The sequence below is a fragment of the Pelophylax lessonae genome (assembly GCF_965119305.1).
Source record: "Pelophylax lessonae genome assembly, chromosome: 7".
NCBI lineage: Eukaryota > Metazoa > Chordata > Amphibia > Anura > Ranidae > Pelophylax > Pelophylax lessonae.
The window spans coordinates 104,241,448-104,264,484 of NC_138774.1; the positions used below are offsets into that span (position 1 = coordinate 104,241,448).

Here is a 23,037-nt window from a genome sequence, read left to right on the forward strand (position 1 = left end):
TTGTACTGCCCCCTTTGGCAAGTATCACAGCTTGTAAACGCTTTTTGTAGCCAGCCAAGAGTCTTTCAAATTCTTGTTTGAGGTATCTTTGCCCATTCCTCCTTACAAAAGTCTTCCAGTTTTGAGATTTCTGGGCTGTGTCATGCACTGCTCTTTTAAGGTCTATCCATAGATTTTCAATTATGTTGAGGTCAGGAGATTGTGAAGGCCATGGCAAAACCTTCAGTTTACACCTCTTGATGTAATCCCCGTGGATTTCAAGGTGTGTTTAGGATCATTATCCATTTGTAGAAGCCATCCTCTCTTTAACTTCAGCTTTTTCACAGATGGCATCAAGTTACCATCCAAATTTTGCTGAAAATTTTATTGAATCCATTTTTCCTTCTACTCGTGAGATGTTCCCTGTGCCACTGGCTGCAATACAACCCCAAAGCATGATTAATTCACCCCATGCTTAACAGTTGGGATGAGGTTCTTTTCATTAAATTCTGTGCCCCTTCTTCTCCAAACGTACCTTTGCTCATTTCGGCCAAAAAGTTAAATTTTAACCTCATCGGTCCACAGAACTTGTTTCCAAAATGCATCAGGCTTGTCATTTCATTTGCAAAGTTCAAATGCTGATTTTTGTGGTGAGGACGTAGAAGAGGTTTTCTTCTGATGACTCTTCCGTGAAAACCATATTTGTACAAGTATCTCTTTATAGTGGAATAGTGTACCACAACTCCAGTGTCTGCCAGATCTTTCTAGAGGGATCGTGCAGTCAAACGTGGGTTTTGAATTGTTTCTCTTACAATCCTGCGAGCGGTTCTGTCTGATATTTTTCTTGGTCTTCCAGATCTTGCTTTAACTTCCACTGTTCCTGATAACTGCCATTTCTTAATTACATTCCGAACAGAGGATATTGACATCTGAAAACTCTTTGCTATCTTCTTATAGCCTTCTCCAGCTTTGTGAGCGTCAACCATTTTCAGTTTCAGTTTTCTAGACAACTACTTAGAAGATCCCATGGTGCTGATTGTTGGGGCAAGGTCAGATGAGTCTGGGCATTTAAAACCTTTGAGATTGACATCACCTGGTCTTCCCAGACGATGATTGAGAACAATCCATGACACTGGCAGGTCTCAGCCTTGCAAAGGGGGCAGTGCATGCTATAAATTCTGAAGGGTGCCCAAACTTTTGCAGACGCCATTTTTTTTTGTTTTCTGTAATTTTGAAAGTGTCAATGATGGAAATAAAATCTAACTTTTATTGACCTATTATAAGAATGTCTAATCTGTAATTGATGCCTTTTGGAGATTTTTCCATCGTTCCTTGGCTTCTTTATGCACATTAATACAATTTTTTACCTGGGGTGCCTAAACTTTCGATCCCCACTGTATGTATTTAAAACAGAACTTGTACTTAAACAGTATTTAAACAGTCAAGTCTTCTATTCCTTTCTCTCCTACAGCACTCTGATCTTCTGCCAGGCTGCCTAGGGTCCTGTTCACACCAGCAATTTTTTGTGAGGTGTGTTTTTGCTCTCTTCTTCCATCCCCCCACCCCACAAATGTGAAATTATGGATATGTGACTCAAAACGCACCAATTAAAAACTGTATTGTATTTGAACGCATTACCAATGCATTACAATTGACTAAAATGTAATCTATCAGATATTTTTTAAGAACTACACAAAAGGATGCAGCAATGCACTGTACTGTAACACACCACACTATGGAAGAGTTGCTTTTCTTTTTAAAGTAAAGAGTTTCTAAGATTATGAAAAATGGGATTTTTGACTTGCCATAAAAATTATTTCCTTGCTTTCATTGACGGCCACCGCTTCTTAGGATTCTTGACCATTGGGTTAAACTGTCCCCTACAGGAGTAAGACACTAGGCAGAAAAAGAACTTGACTATGCCTATGGGCAGTTCATACTCCGTTTTGTTACAAGCGGTGTCAGAAGTATTACAACTCCATAGAGGGGTGGATGCTGTGTCCATCAATGAACGCAGAGAAATGGATTTTACGGTAAGTCAAAAATCCCATTTTATTTTTTTGTTCATTGACCGGTAGAGCTCCTTAGGATTCTTGACCATTGGGACGCACCAAAGCAGTGTCAAACATGTGTGGTGTGGGAACAGCAAAGAATTCCCAAGGCTAAACATTAGCCAAACAGGTAACAGGAGCTCAACAAAAACAACTGGAGCCCACCTAAACAAGACACCCCCAAAGAGGGAACAAACCCTCTAAACAGCAGCCTGCAAAACCTTGCGGCCAAAAGGAAACATCCGCAGATGCCAACTCATCCACTTTATAGAATTGATTGAAAGTGTGCATCGATGACCAAGTGGCTGCCTTACAAACCTGCATCACTGACGCCTGATGATGGAAAGCCCAAGAAGCATTAAGCGCCCAAGTAGAGTGCGTCTTGACAGTAGGGTTGAGCGAACACCTAGATGTCCGTGTTCGACGGGTTCGGCCGAACTTTAAAAAAAAGTCCGGGTCCGTGTCCCGGACTTTTACCGAACTTTTCCCGGACACCGAACCCCATTGAAGTCAATGGGGACCCGAACTTTAAGGCACTAAAATGGCTCTAAAACACCAAAGGAAAGGGCTAGAGTGCTGCAAATGGCAGCAAAACGTAATTAAGAGCATGGCAAGTGCTCTGCAAACAAATGTGGATAGGGAAATAACTTAAAACAACAAAAAAAAACAGAAAAATAAAACAATGTTCTTCTTCATCTCTGAAGGACGAGGCCCATATGGAGTAGGAGGGAGGTTGAGGTGGTGGTGGATGTGGCGGTGACTAGACATATGCCGGTTTTCGGTAATTCGATATATCGCGGTATTGCATAGCCACGGTATTGTTATTGTGGCATTTTTAAAATACCGAGTTTCTCTGTCAAGTCTGCCTGACTTGTGAATTGATACATTTCAGTGAGCTGGATGACTCATTCACTCACTCAGCTAACACCTTTCAGCATTAAGTCTCCTAACTATAAACAAAAATGATTACATTTGTATCTTTTCCTTCCCTCTGCCAGGGAGAAAGGAAGTTTAACCTCTTAAAGACTGGATCTTTTTCTGACACTTGCTGCTTGCAAGTTAAAATCAGTTTTTTTTTTGCTAGAAAAGTACTTAGAACCCCCAAACATTTTATATATTTTTTTAGCAGAGACCCTACAGAATAAAATGGCGATTGTTGTAATATTTTATGTCACACTGTATTTGCGCAGCAGTCTTTCAAACGCAATGATTAGACTTTAATGAATAAAAAAAAAAAAAAAAAACGTAACAGTAAAGTTATCCCAATTTTTTTTTTTTTTTGTTACACAGAGAATCGTGAGAGAATCGTGATCTTTATTCCAAGCTAAAAAATCGTGATTCTCATTTTGGCCAGAATCGTGCAGCTCTAATAAATATATATATACACACACACACGCCTAGCAGCCCACATTACATTATTATATAGCCATCAAGCAGTGTCTGGCCTACCTGGTGATGACTGGTCCTGGCGCTCTGATCCGATGGCCTGGTCTTTAAAGGGGCAAATCCTTGCGATCCAGAAGTGGTTAAACCTGCAGGAGGACCGGTGTTTTTATCTATTAATGACTTTACTATTGCTTTAGGCCTGGTTCACATGTATGCGGGTTGGTGGTTCACATGTATGCGGGTTGGCGGTTCACATGTATGCGGGTTGGCGGCCCACATTTGCACAGGCATAGCAGCCCATTGATTTGAACGGGCTGCTATGCCCTCATTTTCCGCAGAAAAAAGGTGCATGCAGCATTTTTTTTAAATTCAGTGGCCTTGAAATCCATCCTGCTTTTGCACCATGCGACTAACCTGCAGTTCCTGCTCTGGCAAGCTTTCTGCATTTTTTGTATACGTGGGCACGGCATTTAAAAATAAACAGTTTGCGTGTGCAGCAACGGCAGGTAAGTCGCATGGTGCAAAAGAAGGATGGATTTCATGGCCACTGCATTTTTTTAAATTCTGCATGCACCTTTTTTCAGCTGAAAACGCAGGCATAGCAGCTCAAGCCCATTCACATCAATGGGCTGCTATGCCTGTGCAAATGTGGGCCCCCAACCCGCATACATGTGAACCAGGCCTAAAGCAATAGTAAAGTCATTAATAGATAAAAACACCGGTCCTCCTGCAGGTTTAACCAATTAATGACTTTACTATTGCTTTAGGCCTGGTTCACATGTATGCGGGTTGGGGGCCCACATTTGCACAGGCATAGCAGCCCATTGATGTGAATGGGCTTGAGCTGCTATGCCTGCGTTTTCAGCTGAAAAAAGGTGCATGCAGAATTTAAAAAAATGCAGTGGCCATGAAATCCATCCTTCTTTTGCACCATGCGACTTACCTGCCGTTGCTGCACACGCAAACTGTTTATTTTTAAATGCCGTGCCCACGTATACAAAAAATGCAGAAAGCTTGCCAGAGCAGGAACTGCAGGTTAGTCGCATGGTGCAAAAGCAGGATGGATTTCAAGGCCACTGAATTTTAAAAAAATGCTGCATGCACCTTTTTTCTGCGGAAAATGAGGGCATAGCAGCCCATTCAAATCAATGGGCTGCTATGCCTGTGCAAATGTGAACCACCAACCCGCATACATGTGAACCAGGCCTAAAGCAATAGTAAAGTAATTTATAAACAACACCTCCTTCAGGTTTAACCACTTCTTGACCACAAGGATTTGCCCTCTTAATGACCAGGCCATCGGATCGGAGCCGAGCGCCAGAACCAGTTATCACCAGTTAGGCCAGACACTGCTTGATGACCTATTTTAGGCCTGGTTCACAGAGTCTGTACTGACTGACTATATAATAATGTGCATAAGTGAACCAAAGCCCCTAAATTCAGCAATGAAATTGAAGTGAGGTGGAAATTTAATAATTTAAATTTAATAATAGAATACCGTGATAATACCGTATACCGTGGCAAAACCTTAATCAATTAATCGCAGCATGAAAATCTGATACCGTCACAAGCCTAGCGGTGACATAGGCGTGCGCACAGGGTGTGCTGGGTGTGCCTGGGCACACCCTAATCACCTAGGGCACATAGCATTGCCAGTGAGGAGATGGGAAAGATCTCCCTGGGACCTGCTCTGCTCTATTTCTCCTTGCCTACAGGTACATGGCCCCGATACATTACTCTCCCTGCTGGCAAACACATGCATGTGTATTTCAACTTTGGGGTGCACACCTTAATGCAATAGGCTGCGCACACCTATGGGCGGTGTAGGTGGAAGCGGCGGTGGAGGAGGACCAGGGCCGGATTAACAGCATCATGGGCTTGGTGCTGAGGATTTTGAAGGGCCTTAAGGGCCGTGCCTTGCCATGCACCCAGAGGAGGAAGGGTGCAGCCATGCATGCCTAATTCAACATGGGATGCTGTCTCTGAAGCCCATAAACACATCCATGCATCGCCAACTGTCCCTCCTTGTCCGGCCTTCACGCTGTGTGGGGAGGTTCTGAGGGTGCTGCCTGGGGAAGCGAGCATAGAAGCCAGACTTCTGTGTTTACAAGTGACAGAAGAGCGGTAACAGTGAATATGGCCAACCCGGGGCCTATATAAAAGGTAGGGGCCTGGAGCTGCAGCTCCAATAGCCCCTACATTAATCTGGCCCTGAGGAGGAGGACGAGGTAGCCAACACTGCTTCTTTTCAAAAATTTTAAATGAGGGTACACCCCAAAAGAGTGAGAAAGAGCAAAAATGGAACAATGGGTGGGTAAGGTCGGTATCCATTGCTATTCTGCATAAGGTACGGAAAAGTCCCGTGGGATCCATGCCTGGTTCATTTTAATGAACGTGAGCTTGTCCACATTGTCTCTGGACAGGCGGCTGCGCTTGTCTGTTATAACGCCCCCAGCCGTGCTAAATACCCGTTCAGATAATACACTGGCTGCAGGGCACGCCAGCACCTCCAAGGCGTAAAGGGCAAGCTCAAGCCATGTGCCCAATTTGGAGACCCAGAAGTTGAAGGGGGCAGACCCGTCATTCACTACATGTAGGCGTGTGCACACATACTGCTCCACCATGTTGGTAAAATGCTGCCTCCTGCTAAGACGTTCCATCTGAGCTGCTGGTGCTGCTGTTTGTTGTGGCGTGCTGACAAAGCTTTTCCACATTTCGGCCATGCTAACCCTGCCTTCTGAGGTGCTGGCGGTGCCCTGGTTGCGTTGGCGACCTCCTCCTCCTCCTCCTCTGCCTTGTGCTTCCACTGTGGCCCCGCTGTCAGATGGGAATGCCAGCAGCATGGCGTCTACCAGCGTGCGCTTGTACTCGCGCATCTTGCGATCGCGCTCCAGTGAGTGAATTAAGGACGGTACGTTGTCCTTGTAACGGGGATCCAGCAGCGTGGCCACCCAGTAATCAGCACAAGTTAGAATGTGGGCAACTCGGCGGTCGTTGTGGAGACACTGCAGCATGTAATCGCTCATGTGTGCCAGGCTGCCCAGAGGCAACGAAAGGCTGTCCTCTGTGGGAGGTGTATCGTCCGTGTCCTCTGTATCCCCCCAGCCACGCACCAGTGATGGCCATGAGCTGGCCTGGGTGCCACCCTGCTGTGAACATGGTTCCATCTCCTCCTCCAGCTCCTCCTCCTCCTCATCCTCCTCATCCTCCAGAACTGTGCCCCTGCTGGACAATTGCGTCCCTGGCGTTTGCGTGTGCAGGAACCCACCCTCGGAGCCCCTTGCGAATGACTGCCCTGAAAGCCTTGGAAATGTTACCTCTTCATCCTCCTCCTCCTCCTCATCCTGTGCCACATCCTCTTCCATCATCGCCCGAATTGTTTTTTCAAGGAGGCATAGAAGTGGGATAGTTAAGCTGAGAACGGCGTCATTGCCACTGGCCATGTTGGTGGAGTACTCAAAACAGCGCAACAAGGCACACAGGTCTCGCATGGAGGCCCAGTTAAATTAAATAGCGGAATAGAAAATATGATCCAAAAAAAGTGTATGTATATCACACGTACACAACCACACTGGGCCCCAATTACTATTGTTTGTACCCCTAAAAGGCTAGATGAGGAGTAGGGGGGGTATGGAACAGGCAGCACCCTCAAACCTTCAGAAGTATGAGATGAACCCCAACAACTTGGAAAGGTGGATCTCTCTCACACGTACCAACACAGACTATCCCCCAATTTAACTGATCCCCAAAGGTTTTTGATTAAATAGCGGAATAGAAAATATGATCCCAAAAAAGTGTATGTATATCACACGTACACAACCACACTAGGCCCCAATTACTATTGTTTGTACCCCTAAAAGGCTAGGAGTAGGGGGAGTATGGAACAGGCAGCACCCTCAAACCTTCAGAAGTATGAGATGAACCCCAACAACTTGGAAAGGTGGATCTCTCTCACACGTACCAACACAGACTATCCCCCAATTTAACTGATCCCCAAAGGTTTTTGATTAAATAGCGGAATAGAAAATATGATCCCAAAAAAGTGTATGTATATCACACGTACACAACCACACTAGGCCCCAATTACTATTGTTTGTACCCCTAAAAGGCTAGGAGTAGGGGGAGTATGGAACAGGCAGCACCCTCAAACCTTCAGAAGTATGAGATGAACCCCAACAACTTGGAAAGGTGGATCTCTCTCACACGTACCAACACAGACTATCCCCCAATTTAACTGATCCCCAAAGGTTTTTGATTAAATAGCGGAATAGAAAATATGATCCCAAAAAAGTGTATGTATATCACACGTACACAACCACACTAGGCCCCAATTACTATTGTTTGTACCCCTAAAAGGCTAGGAGTAGGGGGAGTATGGAACAGGCAGCACCCTCAAACCTTCAGAAGTATGAGATGAACCCCAACAACTTGGAAAGGTGGATCTCTCTCACACGTACCAACACAGACTATCCCCCAATTTAACTGATCCCCAAAGGTTTTTGATTAAATAGCGGAATAGAAAATATGATCCCAAAAAAGTGTATGTATATCACACGTACACAACCACACTAGGCCCCAATTACTATTGTTTGTACCCCTAAAAGGCTAGGAGTAGGGGGGAGTATGGAACAGGCAGCACCCTCAAACCTTCAGAAGTATGAGATGAACCCCAACAACTTGGAAAGGTGGATCTCTCTCACACGTACCAACACAGACTATCCCCCAATTTAACTGATCCCCAAAGGTTTTTGATTAAATAGCGGAATAGAAAATATGATCCCAAAAAAGTGTATGTATATCACACGTACACAACCACACTAGGCCCCAATTACTATTGTTTGTACCCCTAAAAGGCTAGGAGTAGGGGGAGTATGGAACAGGCAGCACCCTCAAACCTTCAGAAGTATGAGATGAACCCCAACAACTTGGAAAGGTGGATCTCTCTCACACGTACCAACACAGACTATCCCCCAATTTAACTGATCCCCAAAGGTTTTTGATTAAATAGCGGAATAGAAAATATGATCCCAAAAAAGTGTATGTATATCACACGTACACAACCACACTAGGCCCCAATTACTATTGTTTGTACCCCTAAAAGGCTAGGAGTAGGGGGAGTATGGAACAGGCAGCACCCTCAAACCTTCAGAAGTATGAGATGAACCCCAACAACTTGGAAAGGTGGATCTCTCTCACACGTACCAACACAGACTATCCCCCAATTTAACTGATCCCCAAAGGTTTTTGATTAAATAGCGGAATAGAAAATATGATCCCAAAAAAGTGTATGTATATCACACGTACACAACCACACTAGGCCCCAATTACTATTGTTTGTACCCCTAAAAGGCTAGGAGTAGGGGGGAGTATGGAACAGGCAGCACCCTCAAACCTTCAGAAGTATGAGATGAACCCCAACAACTTGGAAAGGTGGATCTCTCTCACACGTACCAACACAGACTATCCCCCAATTTAACTGATCCCCAAAGGTTTTTGATTAAATAGCGGAATAGAAAATATGATCCCAAAAAAGTGTATGTATATCACACGTACACAACCACACTAGGCCCCAATTACTATTGTTTGTACCCCTAAAAGGCTAGGAGTAGGGGGAGTATGGAACAGGCAGCACCCTCAAACCTTCAGAAGTATGAGATGAACCCCAACAACTTGGAAAGGTGGATCTCTCTCACACGTACCAACACAGACTATCCCCCAATTTAACTGATCCCCAAAGGTTTTTGATTAAATAGCGGAATAGAAAATATGATCCCAAAAAAGTGTATGTATATCACACGTACACAACCACACTAGGCCCCAATTACTATTGTTTGTACCCCTAAAAGGCTAGGAGTAGGGGGAGTATGGAACAGGCAGCACCCTCAAACCTTCAGAAGTATGAGATGAACCCCAACAACTTGGAAAGGTGGATCTCTCTCACACGTACCAACACAGACTATCCCCCAATTTAACTGATCCCCAAAGGTTTTTGATTAAATAGCGGAATAGAAAATATGATCCCAAAAAAGTGTATGTATATCACACGTACACAACCACACTAGGCCCCAATTACTATTGTTTGTACCCCTAAAAGGCTAGATGAGGAGTAGGGGGGAGTATGGAACAGGCAGCACCCTCAAACCTTCAGAAGTATGAGATTGTGTTCACTGTACCCCACAAAGATTGAGTTCACTGCACCCCACAATGATTGTGTTCACTGCACCCCACAAAGATTGTGTTCACTGCACCCCACAAAGATTGTGTTCACTGCACCCCACAAAGATTGTGTTCACTGCACCCCAAAAAGATTGTGTTCACTGCACCCCAAAAATGATTTTGTTCACTGCACCCCAAAAAGGATTTTGTTCACTCCACCCCAAAAAGGATGTTGTTCACTCCACCCCAAAAAGATTGTGTTCACTGCACCCCAAAAAGATTGTGTTCACTGCACCCCAAAAAGGATTTTGTTCACTGCACCCCAAAAAGATTGTGTTCACTGCACCCCAAAAAGGATGTTGTTCACTGCACCCCAAAAAGGATTTTGTTCACTGCACCCCAAAAAGATTGTGTTCACTGCACCCCACAAAGGATTTTGTTCACTGCACCCCACAAAGATTGTGTTCACTGCACACCAAAAAGGATTGTGTTCACTGCACCCCAAAAAGATTTTGTTCACTGCACCCCAAAAAGATTGTGTTCACTGCAGCCCAAAAAGATTGTGTTCACTGCAGCCCAAAAAGATTGTGTTCACTGCAGCCCAAAAAGATTGTGTTCACTGCAGCCCAAAAAGATTGTGTTCACTGCAGCCCAAAAAGATTGTGTTCACTGCAGCTCACACACAGAAAAATGGATGTGGATCACTGACACCTGCCTATCTCCAATCCCACACCACACAGCAATATCGATTGTAGTTTGTAGAACACAGTTTCCCTAAAATTCAGCAGACTCTGTCCCTAACAGGATTGAGAAGAGATCGTAGATCAGGATTGAGTGCAGACCCCACCCCCCACACAGCAATATCGATTGTAGTTTGTAGAAGACACTGACCCTATAATTCAGCAGACTCTATCCCTAAAATGCCTACAACTCGCCCTGCCTAAACACTCCGACCTGTCCCTCAATTCTATCCGGACACAAATGGTTTTTTCCTGCCTATCTTTCCCTAATCAGCAGCCAGCACGTTGATGTGTGCTCTGTCCCTGAATCTAAGCAGCATAATGACGCCGCTGCGGCTGCCTCGAACTTATAAAGACTTGGTCACATGCTTCAGACGGCCAATCACAGCTACTGAGACATTTGCAGGCATGGCTGGGATGGCTTAAGGCACACCAGTTAAACGATTGTTGATTGGCTGTTGAAAGCCCGCCATGAAAAGAGCGCCAAAGCATGCAAAACCCGGAAATAAAACGACCGAACACGGATTTTTACCCGAACATACAGTAAAGTGTCCGTGTCCGTGTTCGGGTACAAAAAATCCAATTATTCGGTACGAACACGAATAATACAGTCCGTGTTCGCTCAACACTACTTGACAGAGAAAGGAGGAACCTGACCCTTGATCGAATAGGCCTAAGTCCCCATCTGTCTGATCTATCTTGCTTAAAATGGTTGCAGAAAAAGTGGCCAGTCCTTTTCTTGGCCCATCTGCGAGCACAAATAGTGAGTCTGACTTCCAAAAAGACACCGTAGCTGCCAGGTACACCCGAATCACCCGAGTCACATCCAGGGCACGCAACACAATTTCCTTAGTATATTTAGACCTGGGACAAAGGATAGGCAACTCAAGGTCTTCATTCAAATAGAAATCAGAGACCACTTTTAGGGAGGAACGAAGGACAGGGGGCGAAGAACCACATTATGTGAGACCACCAAGTAAGGGGTACGATAAGATAACGCCCTCAATTCCGACACCCTAAAAGCAGAGGTGATAGCCACCTTCTGGGACAGCGTAAGCAGGGGAATCGCCTGAATATTTTCAAATGGAGGCTTCTGGAGAACTGAAAGCACCAAATTCAGATCCCAGGGCGGTAGAGGAAACCGTATTGGTGGAGTCAAAATGTCGAACCCCTCAAATAAAAGATATGCACCAGGGTGTGCAAGGCCAGGGGTCATTGAAAGAAGACCACCAAGGCGAACACCTAGTCCTTGATGGTACTCAAGGCCAAATTCTGCTCAAAAGGTCAAGACCCGAGCCACCGAAAAACCACAGACGATGGTAGATCTTTCTAGAGGTAAACTTCCTACCTCTAGAATGTCAGAATCACTGACCAAGGCAAACCTCTATCCTTTAGCACCTGGCTTTCAACAGCCAAGCTGTCAAAACCAGCGACTGTAAAGCAGGATGGAAGATTGAGGAAACCAAAAAATGCTATTGCACGAAAAGTGGACTTTACTGGCATAACATGACACCAAGTCGTAAAAATACATAATTTTACTTCAAAAAGCTTAAAAATTCCTTTTCACAGAATACATATACAAACGAACATTGTTTTAAAAACGTGACATGCAACAAACAATATGCTCAATTGATCATAGATGAACCCCACCATACCACATGGTACCAATATGTTGAAACCACTAGAAGCCCTTTGGCCTAGACTAGAGTCATGAGATAATACAGGCTTTTGATGGTGTAGTTCCAGTGGTGGCGGTGTATTCACTAGGAAACGACAGAATTCTCAACATGTTTCGCGCTGTAGCGCTTCTTCTGGAGAGTGTGGTTAAATACAGCTGCAAGAAAAAGTCAGCTGCAAGAAAAAGTATGTGAACCCTTTGGAATGATATGGATTTCTGCACAAATTGGTCATAAAATGGGATCTGATCATCATATAAGTCACAACAATAGACAATCAGTCTGCTTAAACTAATAACACACAAAGAATTAAATGTTGCCATGTTTTTATTGAACACACCATGTAAAAATTCACAGTGCAGGTGGAAAAAGTATGTGAACCCTTCAATTTAATAACTGGTTGAACCTCCTTTGGCAGCAATAACTTCAACCAAACGTTTCCTGTAGTTGCAGATCAGACGTGCACAATGGTCAGGAGTAATTCTTGACCATTCCTCTTTACAGAACTGTTTCCGTTCAGCAATATTCTTGGAATGTCTGGTGTGAATCGCTTTCTTGAGGTCATGCCACAGCATCTCAAATCGGGTTGAAGTCAGGACTCTGACTGGGCCACTTCAGAAGGCGTATTTTCTTCTGTTTAAGCCATTCTGTTGTTGATTTACTTCTATGCTTTGGGTCATTGTCCTGTTGCAAAACCCATCTTCTGTTGAGCTTCAGCTGGCAGACAGATGGCCTTAAGTTCTCCTGCAAAATGTCTTGATAAACTTGGGAATTGTTTTTTTCCTTCAATGATAGCAATCCGCCCAGGCCCTGACACAGCAAAGCAGCCCCAAACCATGATGCCCTCACCACCATACTTCACAGTTGGGATGAGGTTTTGATGTTGGTGTGCTGTGCCTCTTTTTTGCCACACAGTGTTGTGTGTTTCTTCCAAACAACTCAACTTTGGTTTCATCTGTCCACAGAATATTTTGCCAGTACTGCTGTGGAACATCCAGGTGCTCTTGTGCAAACTGTAAACGTGCAGCAATGTTTTGTTTGGACAGCAGTGGCTTCCTCTGTGGGATCCTCCCATAAAATCCATTCTAGTTTAGTGTTTTACATATTGTAGATTCGCTAACAGGGATGTTAGCATTTGCCAGTGATTTTTGTAAGTCTTTAGCTGACACTCTAGGATTCTTCTTCACCTCATTGAGCAGTCTGCATTGTGCTCTTGCAGTCATCTTTACAGGACGGCCACTCCTAGAGAGTAGCAGCAGTGCTGAACTTTCTCCATTTATAGACAATTTGTCTTACCGTGGACTGATGAACAGCAAGGCTTTTGGAGATACTTTTATAACCCTTTCCAACTTTTATAACCCTTTCCAGCTTTATACAAGTCAACAATTCTTAATCCTAGGTGTTCTGAGAGCTCTTTTGTGCGAGGCATCATTCACATCAGGCAATGCTTCTTGGGAAAAGCAAACCCAGAACTGGTGTGTGTTTTTTATAGGGCAGCCGTAACCAACACCTCCAATCTCATCTCATTGATTGGACTCCAGTTGGCTGACATCTCACTCCAATTAGCTCTTGGAGATGTCATTAGTCTAGGGGTTCACATACTTTTTCCACGTACACTGTGAATGTTTACATTGTGTGTTCAAAAAAAACATGGCAACATTTCATTCTTTGTGTGTTATTAGTTTAAGCACACCGATTTGTCTATTGTTGTGACTTAGATGATGATCAGATCCCATTTTATGACCAATTTGTGCAGAAATCCATATCATTCCAAAGGGTTCACATACTTTTTCTTGCAGCTGTATAACACTTTATCATAAGATCTATAGGAAAGACAAGGAGGAATATATGCATGAAAAGTCATACACTATACAGCCTCATTTCACTGAAACAGTGCTCTAAGAATATGCAAACTATATACGATGACCGTCTATAATTGTACATACATATATATAAATTAGTCAAATTTCTTACCAATAAACAATGTGTTGCAGAATACATTAAATAGTCCAAAAGGAACCACATCAAGATAAAAGGATGGAAGCTTGGCCCTTGGGACAACAGATCCTCCCTGAGAGGGCAGCCTCCAAGGGACGAAAATGTTTTACTCTAGGAATGTGGTTCCTGCGCTCTCTCGGATAAGTGTGTAACCCTGATGCAGCATGTACAATACAAATGAAAATACAATTATAATAATATAAATTATGTTAAAAAGTGTCCAATCTGTTAGATAATTATTCCCAGTATTGTGTATATTCGTTATCTTCCTCCATCTTTAATATCCGTGGGGGATTTCCAGTGATATCACATCTAGGCGTCAAACGCTCACCTCAGTGAGGTCAATAATACGCCTGTATTATTAGACCCGCAATGGATGCGGCTCCTTTAATTCCTTATCTCCACGCAGTCCTATTATCTCTGGGGGGGATTCATGTCCGTCCCAGCTGTGGGTCCTTCCGGAATCACTCTGATAATATGTCCCTCTGCTCCTTACAGCTCATGAAAACAAGGGGGCCATCATGGTGTAGTACGTCAAATATTTATTTCAAAAGATTATAGCAGACTTGCATATAAAATCGATGCCGACTGTATGCAGTAAAAGCGCTGTGGGACCTTCGTCACGTCACTTCCGGGTTTCCTACGTGTTGCTTCACGATACCACGTGACTTCCTCAGGGAATCAGGCTAAAACAAAATGAATACCACCTGAAGGAGGGGGGAAAACGAGCACAGAGCGCCCACACAGGCACAGCCCCCCCCAGCTGATAGCCTAGTCGCCGGTGGTGCCCCAGATGGGGGGGGGGGGGAATTGATGGCTATTGGACCCACAGGGACCACCAGAATACAGGGGGGGCCTAACAGGAAAGAGGGGAACCCAGGAGTCCGACTGCCCCAGGGAGGGGTCTGCGTCCACCCCAAAACCCTCCAGGGGGAGGGGGGGCGGACAACTACTCAAGTATAACCCAATGGTCGAGAATCCTAAGGAGCTGTGTCTGTCAATGAACAAATGAAACAAGTTTCCCTGCAGTTTTAGGTCATTGTGAATACACACTTAAAGTGGTTGTAGACCAGTTCTGCTGTGTGTTAAGGGGAGTCCCTTTCCTCCAATAAGCTCTCACACACTAACTGCAGCCTATCCACCCCCTCCTCAGTGATATTAACAAAATGGAGAAGAATTTTAACACATTGCTGCCCTTTTGAAGGGGTGTAGGGAAGAGAAGATTGTATATAAACAAGAAACTTTTGTAGGATTGGTTTTATCTCTATATCATCAGAGGCTGATTACTGTATGTGGGGGTTTACAACCACTTTAAGCTAGGCACACACTACTGTAGACGTTTGTTTTTTCGTTCAATCCAGCGGGCCGAACAACTGAGCAGAAAGACTCAGGGGGGGTCACTGTAATAAGTGATGTTTGTGCAGCGATCTCCCAGGCTGTGCTGTTGTGTTCTGGCACCGGGACTGCCTCCATTGATTGCCAGCGTTGATCGAATGCTGGTTTTCAGTATGCCTGCTCAACAAAAGCCAGTTTTGAACCTATGTCATACAGGCTGCTGCACACACTGGCCAGATATCAGTCTGTTGCTGGAATTAATCTTAAAAGACAATACAAATAGTTTACTGAGACATACCACAACTTTTACATACCACCATATGAGCAACTGGAGAAACATGTTTCCACTCAAATTCTTTGCCATGCTAGCAAATTGATAATTTTCCATACAAGGCAAGAATGTTGCAAAAGTAAGTATATTGCAGATGACCACCCTCTGTGTCTTGCCATCTTTAGCAATTACTGCAGGTGTCCCATTTTACACATACCAGGTAAGTGCAAGCCAGGAATTAAATGTGGGTACATTTTTCCTGGCTTCTTCCGTCTGGCTATTGAATTCTGCAGTATTTAATCCAGCTGTGAAAGGAAAGCCACTCGTACCGTTTGCTTTATGGCATCCTGTGTTGTGGACTGGCTGATTGCCTGGTCTGCTTCCAACTTGGGGCGCTTCTGCTGCTCAAGAAGGTTGTCCAATAACTAAGTCAAGAAAAAACAAAATTATTATAACATATCAAATTAACGTTCCTCTTTTATGTGGTTATTAATGACGCTATTTGTGCTATTATCACTTTTTAAAACAGCAGCAGCGCCACTTGCTTTCAATTGCAATTACAGCTTAAAGCATACCTACACTGCATCTCAGCACCAAAAAACAAATGCTTCTTAATTCATTTTTAATATTCAAAGCAAACTCATCCATCAATGGGGGTTGATTTACTAAAAGTAAAATAGTCTGTGCACTGCAAGTACAGTTCTAGATCTGAAGGGGAAGTGCAAGAATGCAAGGGAAAAAAAACGCATTTTTTGCTTGCACATGATTGGATGATAGAAATAAGCAGAGCTTTCCTTCAGATCTTGCAGTACACCTACACTGCAGACAATTCGCCTTTAGTAAATCAACCAAAGAGCCTTCATGCTTTATTTTGCTGAAAAAATATTTTGAAAAACAATCCCTTAACATTTCTGGCTGAAGCGATCTTAAGTAAGGGCAGATGATTTGTGTAGCATTTACTTCTTGGAATCCACCTGCCCTTAGCTCATGCATGCCACAGGAGGGTGTGCTTAGCTGAGAAAACCCCTCCTCCCCTCCTGAAGACTCCTGGGATGTAGGACAGAATTTACCTAGGCCTGGAAACCAGGGAGTAACTGAAAAAAAATGTAAAAAAATAAAAAATTAAAAAAAAAAAAAAAAGTAACTTTCCTATCTTTTTACTATTGCTTGCAGCATAAGGATTAAAAACAATCACCCATGCTGAATGAGAAAGCAAAGTTCTACTTTAAGCTATAAACAAAAAAACTATAAAACAAGCAACTCTGGTCTTTCAAAGGCTGCTAAATCCAATGCGATATTTTAACCAGGCCTGAGAAATGTTTACAACCAAGTGTGCAAGTTAAAACCCAACTCTAGACACTAATTTTTCCATGGCTTCAGAGGAGAAAGTTTGGAACCTCCATCAGGTGTTTAGTTTAAAGAATTCTGAGCTCCCGTTGATCAAATATCTTTTAAATTCCTTACCCACACACAGGATGTCCAATGCACAGTAAGTGAAGGGTGATCTCTCCTGTGTGGGCAGCAATAACACCTAAAAGTGGCTTAAACCTCATTACACTCTGCTAAAAAAAAAAAAAAAAAGTGCTTTTATTACGATTTGTCTCCACGACAGAGATATCTTCTCACTTTATGCACTAGCGACAAGAATCTGAACAAGGACACACCACACCAAAAGAAAAAGAGAATATTGGTTAAAATTCCTCTTAAAAAAAAAAAAAAAAAAAAAAAAAAAGTTTCAACAGCCAGCAGAGTTTTTATGTTTGATGATATGATTGACTGCAGAGAATTTACATGTGCTGAGAAATCTTTATGGACATTACCAAGCACTAGTCATTTCTGTAAATATTTCTTAAAGTTTCACTAAATCCACACAATAACGATCGATAGATGCTGTATTACATGCTGTTCATACTCACCAAGTCACTATGGGACTCATTTTCTGTATTCTGCAAAAAATCCTGGTTAATCCTGCTATTCTCGGTCTCTTCCTCCTGTTCACATTGCAGTTGGTGATTTTGCAGGGCAGTGTTGGCAGCTAGTACACATGCTCGGTTTTCAGTGAGTTTCTATGCTGAGCACTTACTCCCCATCACTTCTGAGGAGCCCATGTTACTATAGTCACACATGTGGGTGTATGCACAGTGATAAATGACAAGCCACTAACCAGTTAAACACAATGGGGGTGGGATATTACATCTTGATTGATGGAGGTTTCACCTCCCTCTATTTTAAGACACAGGCTGGAGGGGAGCAACACAGCCTGTGACTGGCAAAAGTCCGTCCACACCATGTTTTTGCCAAATGATAAAGATTTCAAATATATATTTTTATGACAATTTAAAATACACATTTATAACTGGATTTTTGACTTACCGTAAAATCCTTTTTTCTTAAGCTCATTGACAGACGCAGGACTCCTATCTTGATATCCGTAGCTGCCTCCTACAGGAGTAGGACACTAGGCAGAAAAAGACTTCTGGCTACACCTATGGGCAGTCCCCAAGGGGTATACCCTCTTCTCTTCCTGCTATAGGATGTCAATTATGTAACAAAGCAGAGTCAGAAAACCACACCAACCCAACTCCAAGAAAGAGGGGCGGGTGCTGCGTCTGTCAATGAGCTTAAGAGAAAAAAGGATTTTAAGGCAAGTCAAAAATCCAGTTTTCTCTGTCGCTCATTGACAGACGCAGGACTCATATCTTGATATCCGTAGGGACGTACCAAAGCAGTGCCATAATTGAGGGGTGGGATAGCAGAAGAAAACATTCCATAAGGCCAAAAACATAGCCAACCAGGAAACATCGGAACAAAAAGAGGAGACCCACCTGAAACCCAAAACAGAACCCTGGGAGGTAGACCAAGGGTCCCCTCGGACAGCAGCCTGCAAAACCTTGCGGCCAAAAGAAGCATCCACAGATGCCAGCACATCAACCTTATAGAAAACTTTGTAAAGGTATGAACAGACGACCAGGTAGCCGCCTTGCAAACCTGAAGCACAGACGCCTGATGGCGGAAAGCCCAGGAAGCACTAAGTGCCCGAGTAGAGTGCGCCTTAACAGGGAATGGGGGAACCTGAACCTTAAGCCCCGTACAGACTAGTCGAAATTCGGCCGGGAATTTTCGTCCGACGACCTATCTGCCGATTTTCGGCTTGTTAGTATGATGCTTCCGACAACCGACTCAGACTTTTCGGCCGAAAAAATTCTGGTGTGCAGGCTATAAAATTTTTGATTTTCGTGCAGTCAGTACAGATTTCGACAGGGAAAAATCTTATGAGCAAGACTAGGCATGCTCAGAGAAGAAAGAACACAAAGAAAGCAAACCAACACATGACATCACTTCTGAAGTAGAATTCTGTCGGTCGACAAAATTCGGTTGCAGTCTAGAGCACATTCCAACCAACAAAACACCACTCTGGACAAAAGACGGAGGACCGGTCGGCGGAAATTTGTTGTGTGTGTACTAGGCTTTAATCGAATAAGCCTGCACCACCGTCTGCCTGATCCATCTGGAGATAGTCGCAGCAGACGCAGGCAACCCTTTCCTAGGCCCATCCGTGATCACAAAGAGCGAATCTGCCCTACGAAAAAAAAGTCAGTAGTGGCCAGGTACACCCAGATTACCTGAACCACATCCAAGGTGTGCAGTGCAAATTCCTTAGGATGGCTGGGCTTAGGACACAGGGAAGGCAACACAATATCCTAATTTAAGTGAAAACCGGAGACCACCTTAGAAAGGAAGGACGGATCCGGACGAAGAACCACTTTATCCCTATGAACCACCAGATAGGGGGAGCGACAGGATAAGGCAGCCAGTTCCGACACCCTGCGCGCAGAAGTAATAGCCACCAAAAAGGCCACCTTCTGGGATAAGGCAAGCAGGGGAATCTCCCTAATATTTTAAAAAGGGAGGTTTTCGGTAGAACCGACAGCACTAAATTAAGGTCCCAGGGCGTTAAGGGAGAGCGCACCTAAGGAACCAGGTGCCGCACCCCCTGGATGACATTTCGCACCAGGAAATGAGTGGCCAGTGGCCTCTGGAAGAAAATCACCAAGGCTGAGACCTAACCCTTGATAGTACTCAAAGCCAGCTTCTGCTCAACCCCCCGTTGAAGAACAAGACCCGAGCCACCGAGTAAGAACGTGGAGGAAACCCGAGGGACTCACACCACGCAATATAAGACTTTCAAGTACAATGACAGATCTTTCTAGAAGTCGCTTTCCTCAGTTTAAGCAGAGTAGGAATAACTGAAGCAGACAATCCCCTGTCCTTCAGCACCTGGCTCCCAACAGCAAAGCCGTCAAAACCAGCGACCGTAAAGCAGGATGGAAGATCGCCCCCTGAGACAGCAGATCCTCCCTGAGAGGAAGCCGCCGTGGAGCGTCTGCGACCAGCCTGACTAAGTCGGCGCACCAGACGCGATGAGGCCAGTCCGGAGCCACAAGAATGACTGGAATCCCTCGGCAGCAACTTGAGAGGAGGAAAGGCATACAGCAGCTGATACTGCCCCCACGGGGCCACCAGCGAGTCTGTGGCATCTGCCAGAGGATCTCGGGATCAGGCCACAAACCTCTGCACTTTCCTGTTGAGCCAGGACGCCAACAGATCCAAATCCAGGGTGCCCTGACGAAGGCACAACTGGTGAAACACCTCCGGATGAAGAGACCACTCCCCTTGATCCAAGGTCTGTCGGCTGAGAAAATCCACCTGCCAATTTTCCACGCCTAGAATGTAAATCGCGGAGAGCGCTGGAACAAAGCGCTCCGCCCAATGGAGGATGCCGGCCACTTCCAAGGCTGCAAGGACACTATTGGTGCCTCCTTGGTGATTGACATAAGCCACTGTCGTGGCACTGTCTGAATGAATCCGTACTTGACAGCCCCGAAGATGCTCGGTCCAGTGAACCAGGCAAAGCCTGATCGCTCTCAGTTCCAATACATTTATCGGCATCCTGGATTCTTCTAGGGACCAGATACCCTGAGCAGAAAACCTGCCAAGAACCCCTCCCCACCCGGATAGACTGGCATCCGTGGTGACAATCGTCCAATAGATCGGAAGAAAGCATCGGAGACCAAAGCCACCATATCAGGAACTCCCTGGTCCGCTCGCTCAGCTGGACCAGATTGTCCAGGGAATCAGGATTCCAGTTCCATTTGAGAAGGATCTCCTTTTGGAGGGTCCTCGCATGAAACCGAGCAAAAGGTACCACCTCGAAAGACGCCACCATCAGTCCCAGAACCCTCATGCAGGTCCGAAGGGACGACCATTTGGCGGACAGCAACAGCTGAGTCGCAGTTTGGATTTTCTGAAGTTTTTCCGCAGGAAGAAACACCTTGGCCAAGGACGCATCCAAAGTCAGGTCCAGATAGTCCAGTCTTCTGGAGGGGACCAAGGACGACTTCTGCAGGTTCACAAGCCACCTGAACTCTGCCAGAGAGGTCATGGTGATCTCCAAATTTGAAATCAGAGCCTGCGGAGACTCCGCACAGAGGAGGAGGTCGTCCAGGTAGCCCAGGACCGATATCCCCCATTGCCGCAACAGCGGCAGAACAGGAGCCAAAACCTTTGTGAAGACCCGGGGAGCAGAGGCGAGACCAAAGGGTAACGCCACAAACTGATAATGGTCCTCTCCCACCGCAAAGCGCAGAAAAGCTGGTGTCCTGCGTAAATGGGAATGTGAAGGTAGGCATCTGTGATGTCTATTGAGGCCAAAAAGTCCCCCTGATGCAGGGAGGCCACCACCGGGCGAATGGACTCCATCTTGAACTTTTGCACCTGGACAAAACAATTTAGCGCCTTTAAGTCCAGAATCAGATGCACCTTGCCCTTCTTTTTGGGCACTGTGAACAGATTTGAGTAAAAGCCCCGAAAACGTTCCCCACACGGAACCAGAACTATTACACCCTGTTGTACCAAGTCCTGTACAGCCCCCAACAAAGCCCTTAGGCGATCCGGGGACAGTCTCACATTGGAAGGAAGAACCTTACCGGTGGAACTGATCGCAACTCGATCTTGTAACCCGACCCTATGACCTCATGAACCCATTTGTCTTGAATCCTGGAGAGCCACGGATCCGGGAATCGGCAAAGAAGGCATCTTCAGGCCGAAGCGGACTTGTCCTCCGGTCTGGAGGAACCTGATTTCTGCTTACCAGACCAGGGTTGTTTGGAACCCCCCCGAGGAGGCCTTGAAGAGTTTCGCCTTGTCGACCGCTCCAGAGGAACGAAAAAACTTCTTGTGGCTGAAAAGGAGGGTCCCCATCTGCGTCGAGGGTCCTTACCCTTGGCAGCCTGTGGGAGAAAGGTGCTCTTGCCCCCAGTGAGACCTTTGATAATATCATCCAAGATAGCACCAAACAGGCGATCCCCCTGAAAAGGGAGACCAGTCAAGGCTTTTTTTTTTAGAAGCCTGATCCGCCGACCAGGACTTCAGCCACAGCATGCGCCGGAGGACCACCGCCGAAAATGACAAACGTCCCAGCATTGGAGCAGTATCCAGTGCGGCGTCGCAAACAAATTGCAGCCCCTGCACCATCTGGTCCAGCAACTCCGACACGGCAGGGGGGAGGTTTCTCCCCTCCAGGTCACGGCGTAGTAACTTGGTCCATTCCGTTAATGTTTGCGAAACCAAGGCAATGGTAAACACCGGTCTGAAGGCAGACCCCGCCAGGGAGAACATAGTGCGGGACACAGACTCCGCCCTACGATCAACCGGATCCCTAAAGGATGGGGAGACCTCCCCCGGGGTCACAGTAGCTTTATTCAGCCTGGAGACCGGTGGATCCACCGTAGGCGGCACCGTCCACTTTTTAATGAGGGACTTCTCAAACGGCAAGAGCAAGCGCTTACCAATCTGCTTAGGCATCCCAGAGGGGCGTTTGCAGGCATTCCCACTCTTTCTTCTTTTCAATAAGTTTTTATTAAAGATTTTCAACATACAATAACATATTTCGTTAGCATTGCATAGAACAGGATAATACAACATGAGAAAATATAGCTCATATCACAACTTGTACATACATTACACAGAGCCCCTCAGAGTTCTAGCCAATTCCCTAGGGAACCTCAAGCCCGTGCCAGGCGACATAGCCGGGTTGCCCCAAAGGGCCCAGGTGAGAAACCCAAGGAGCTCGGCACCCCTTCGGGAGCATACTGTGCCCATGCCCCCCGGGCTCCCACCCCCCCCAGCCAAATCTCCAGCAAGTGTCCATGGGTCCCCAGTACACTAGTCCTATATCCCATATCTCTTCCTCCCGGCTAACCGGGAGCATGGGATAGAACCGGTCTCCGAAGACTCTGCTGTGATAGGATACATAACAAGAATGGAGTAGATAACACTCAAATGTTGAAAACCAGTAGACTATCAACTGGACAGTCCAAACAAACAAAACCTCCTGTATTCAGTAAACAATCAGCAATACCAATTCACAAGCAAGTGAATAGCAA

The 23,037-nt window shown here is 45.3% G+C and overlaps 1 protein-coding gene across 1 annotated transcript in view; it reads right to left on the reverse strand.

Annotated features, from left to right (window-relative positions):
- Positions 1-23,037, reverse strand: part of LOC309560856 (uncharacterized protein) — a 75,441-nt gene that overhangs the window by 21,309 nt on the left and 31,095 nt on the right. The window contains exon 3 of the mRNA XM_082264541.1: positions 15,922-16,017. Within this exon, the coding sequence (XP_082120667.1) occupies positions 15,922-16,017 (96 nt within the window). The remainder of the gene's footprint in view (positions 1-15,921; positions 16,018-23,037) is intronic.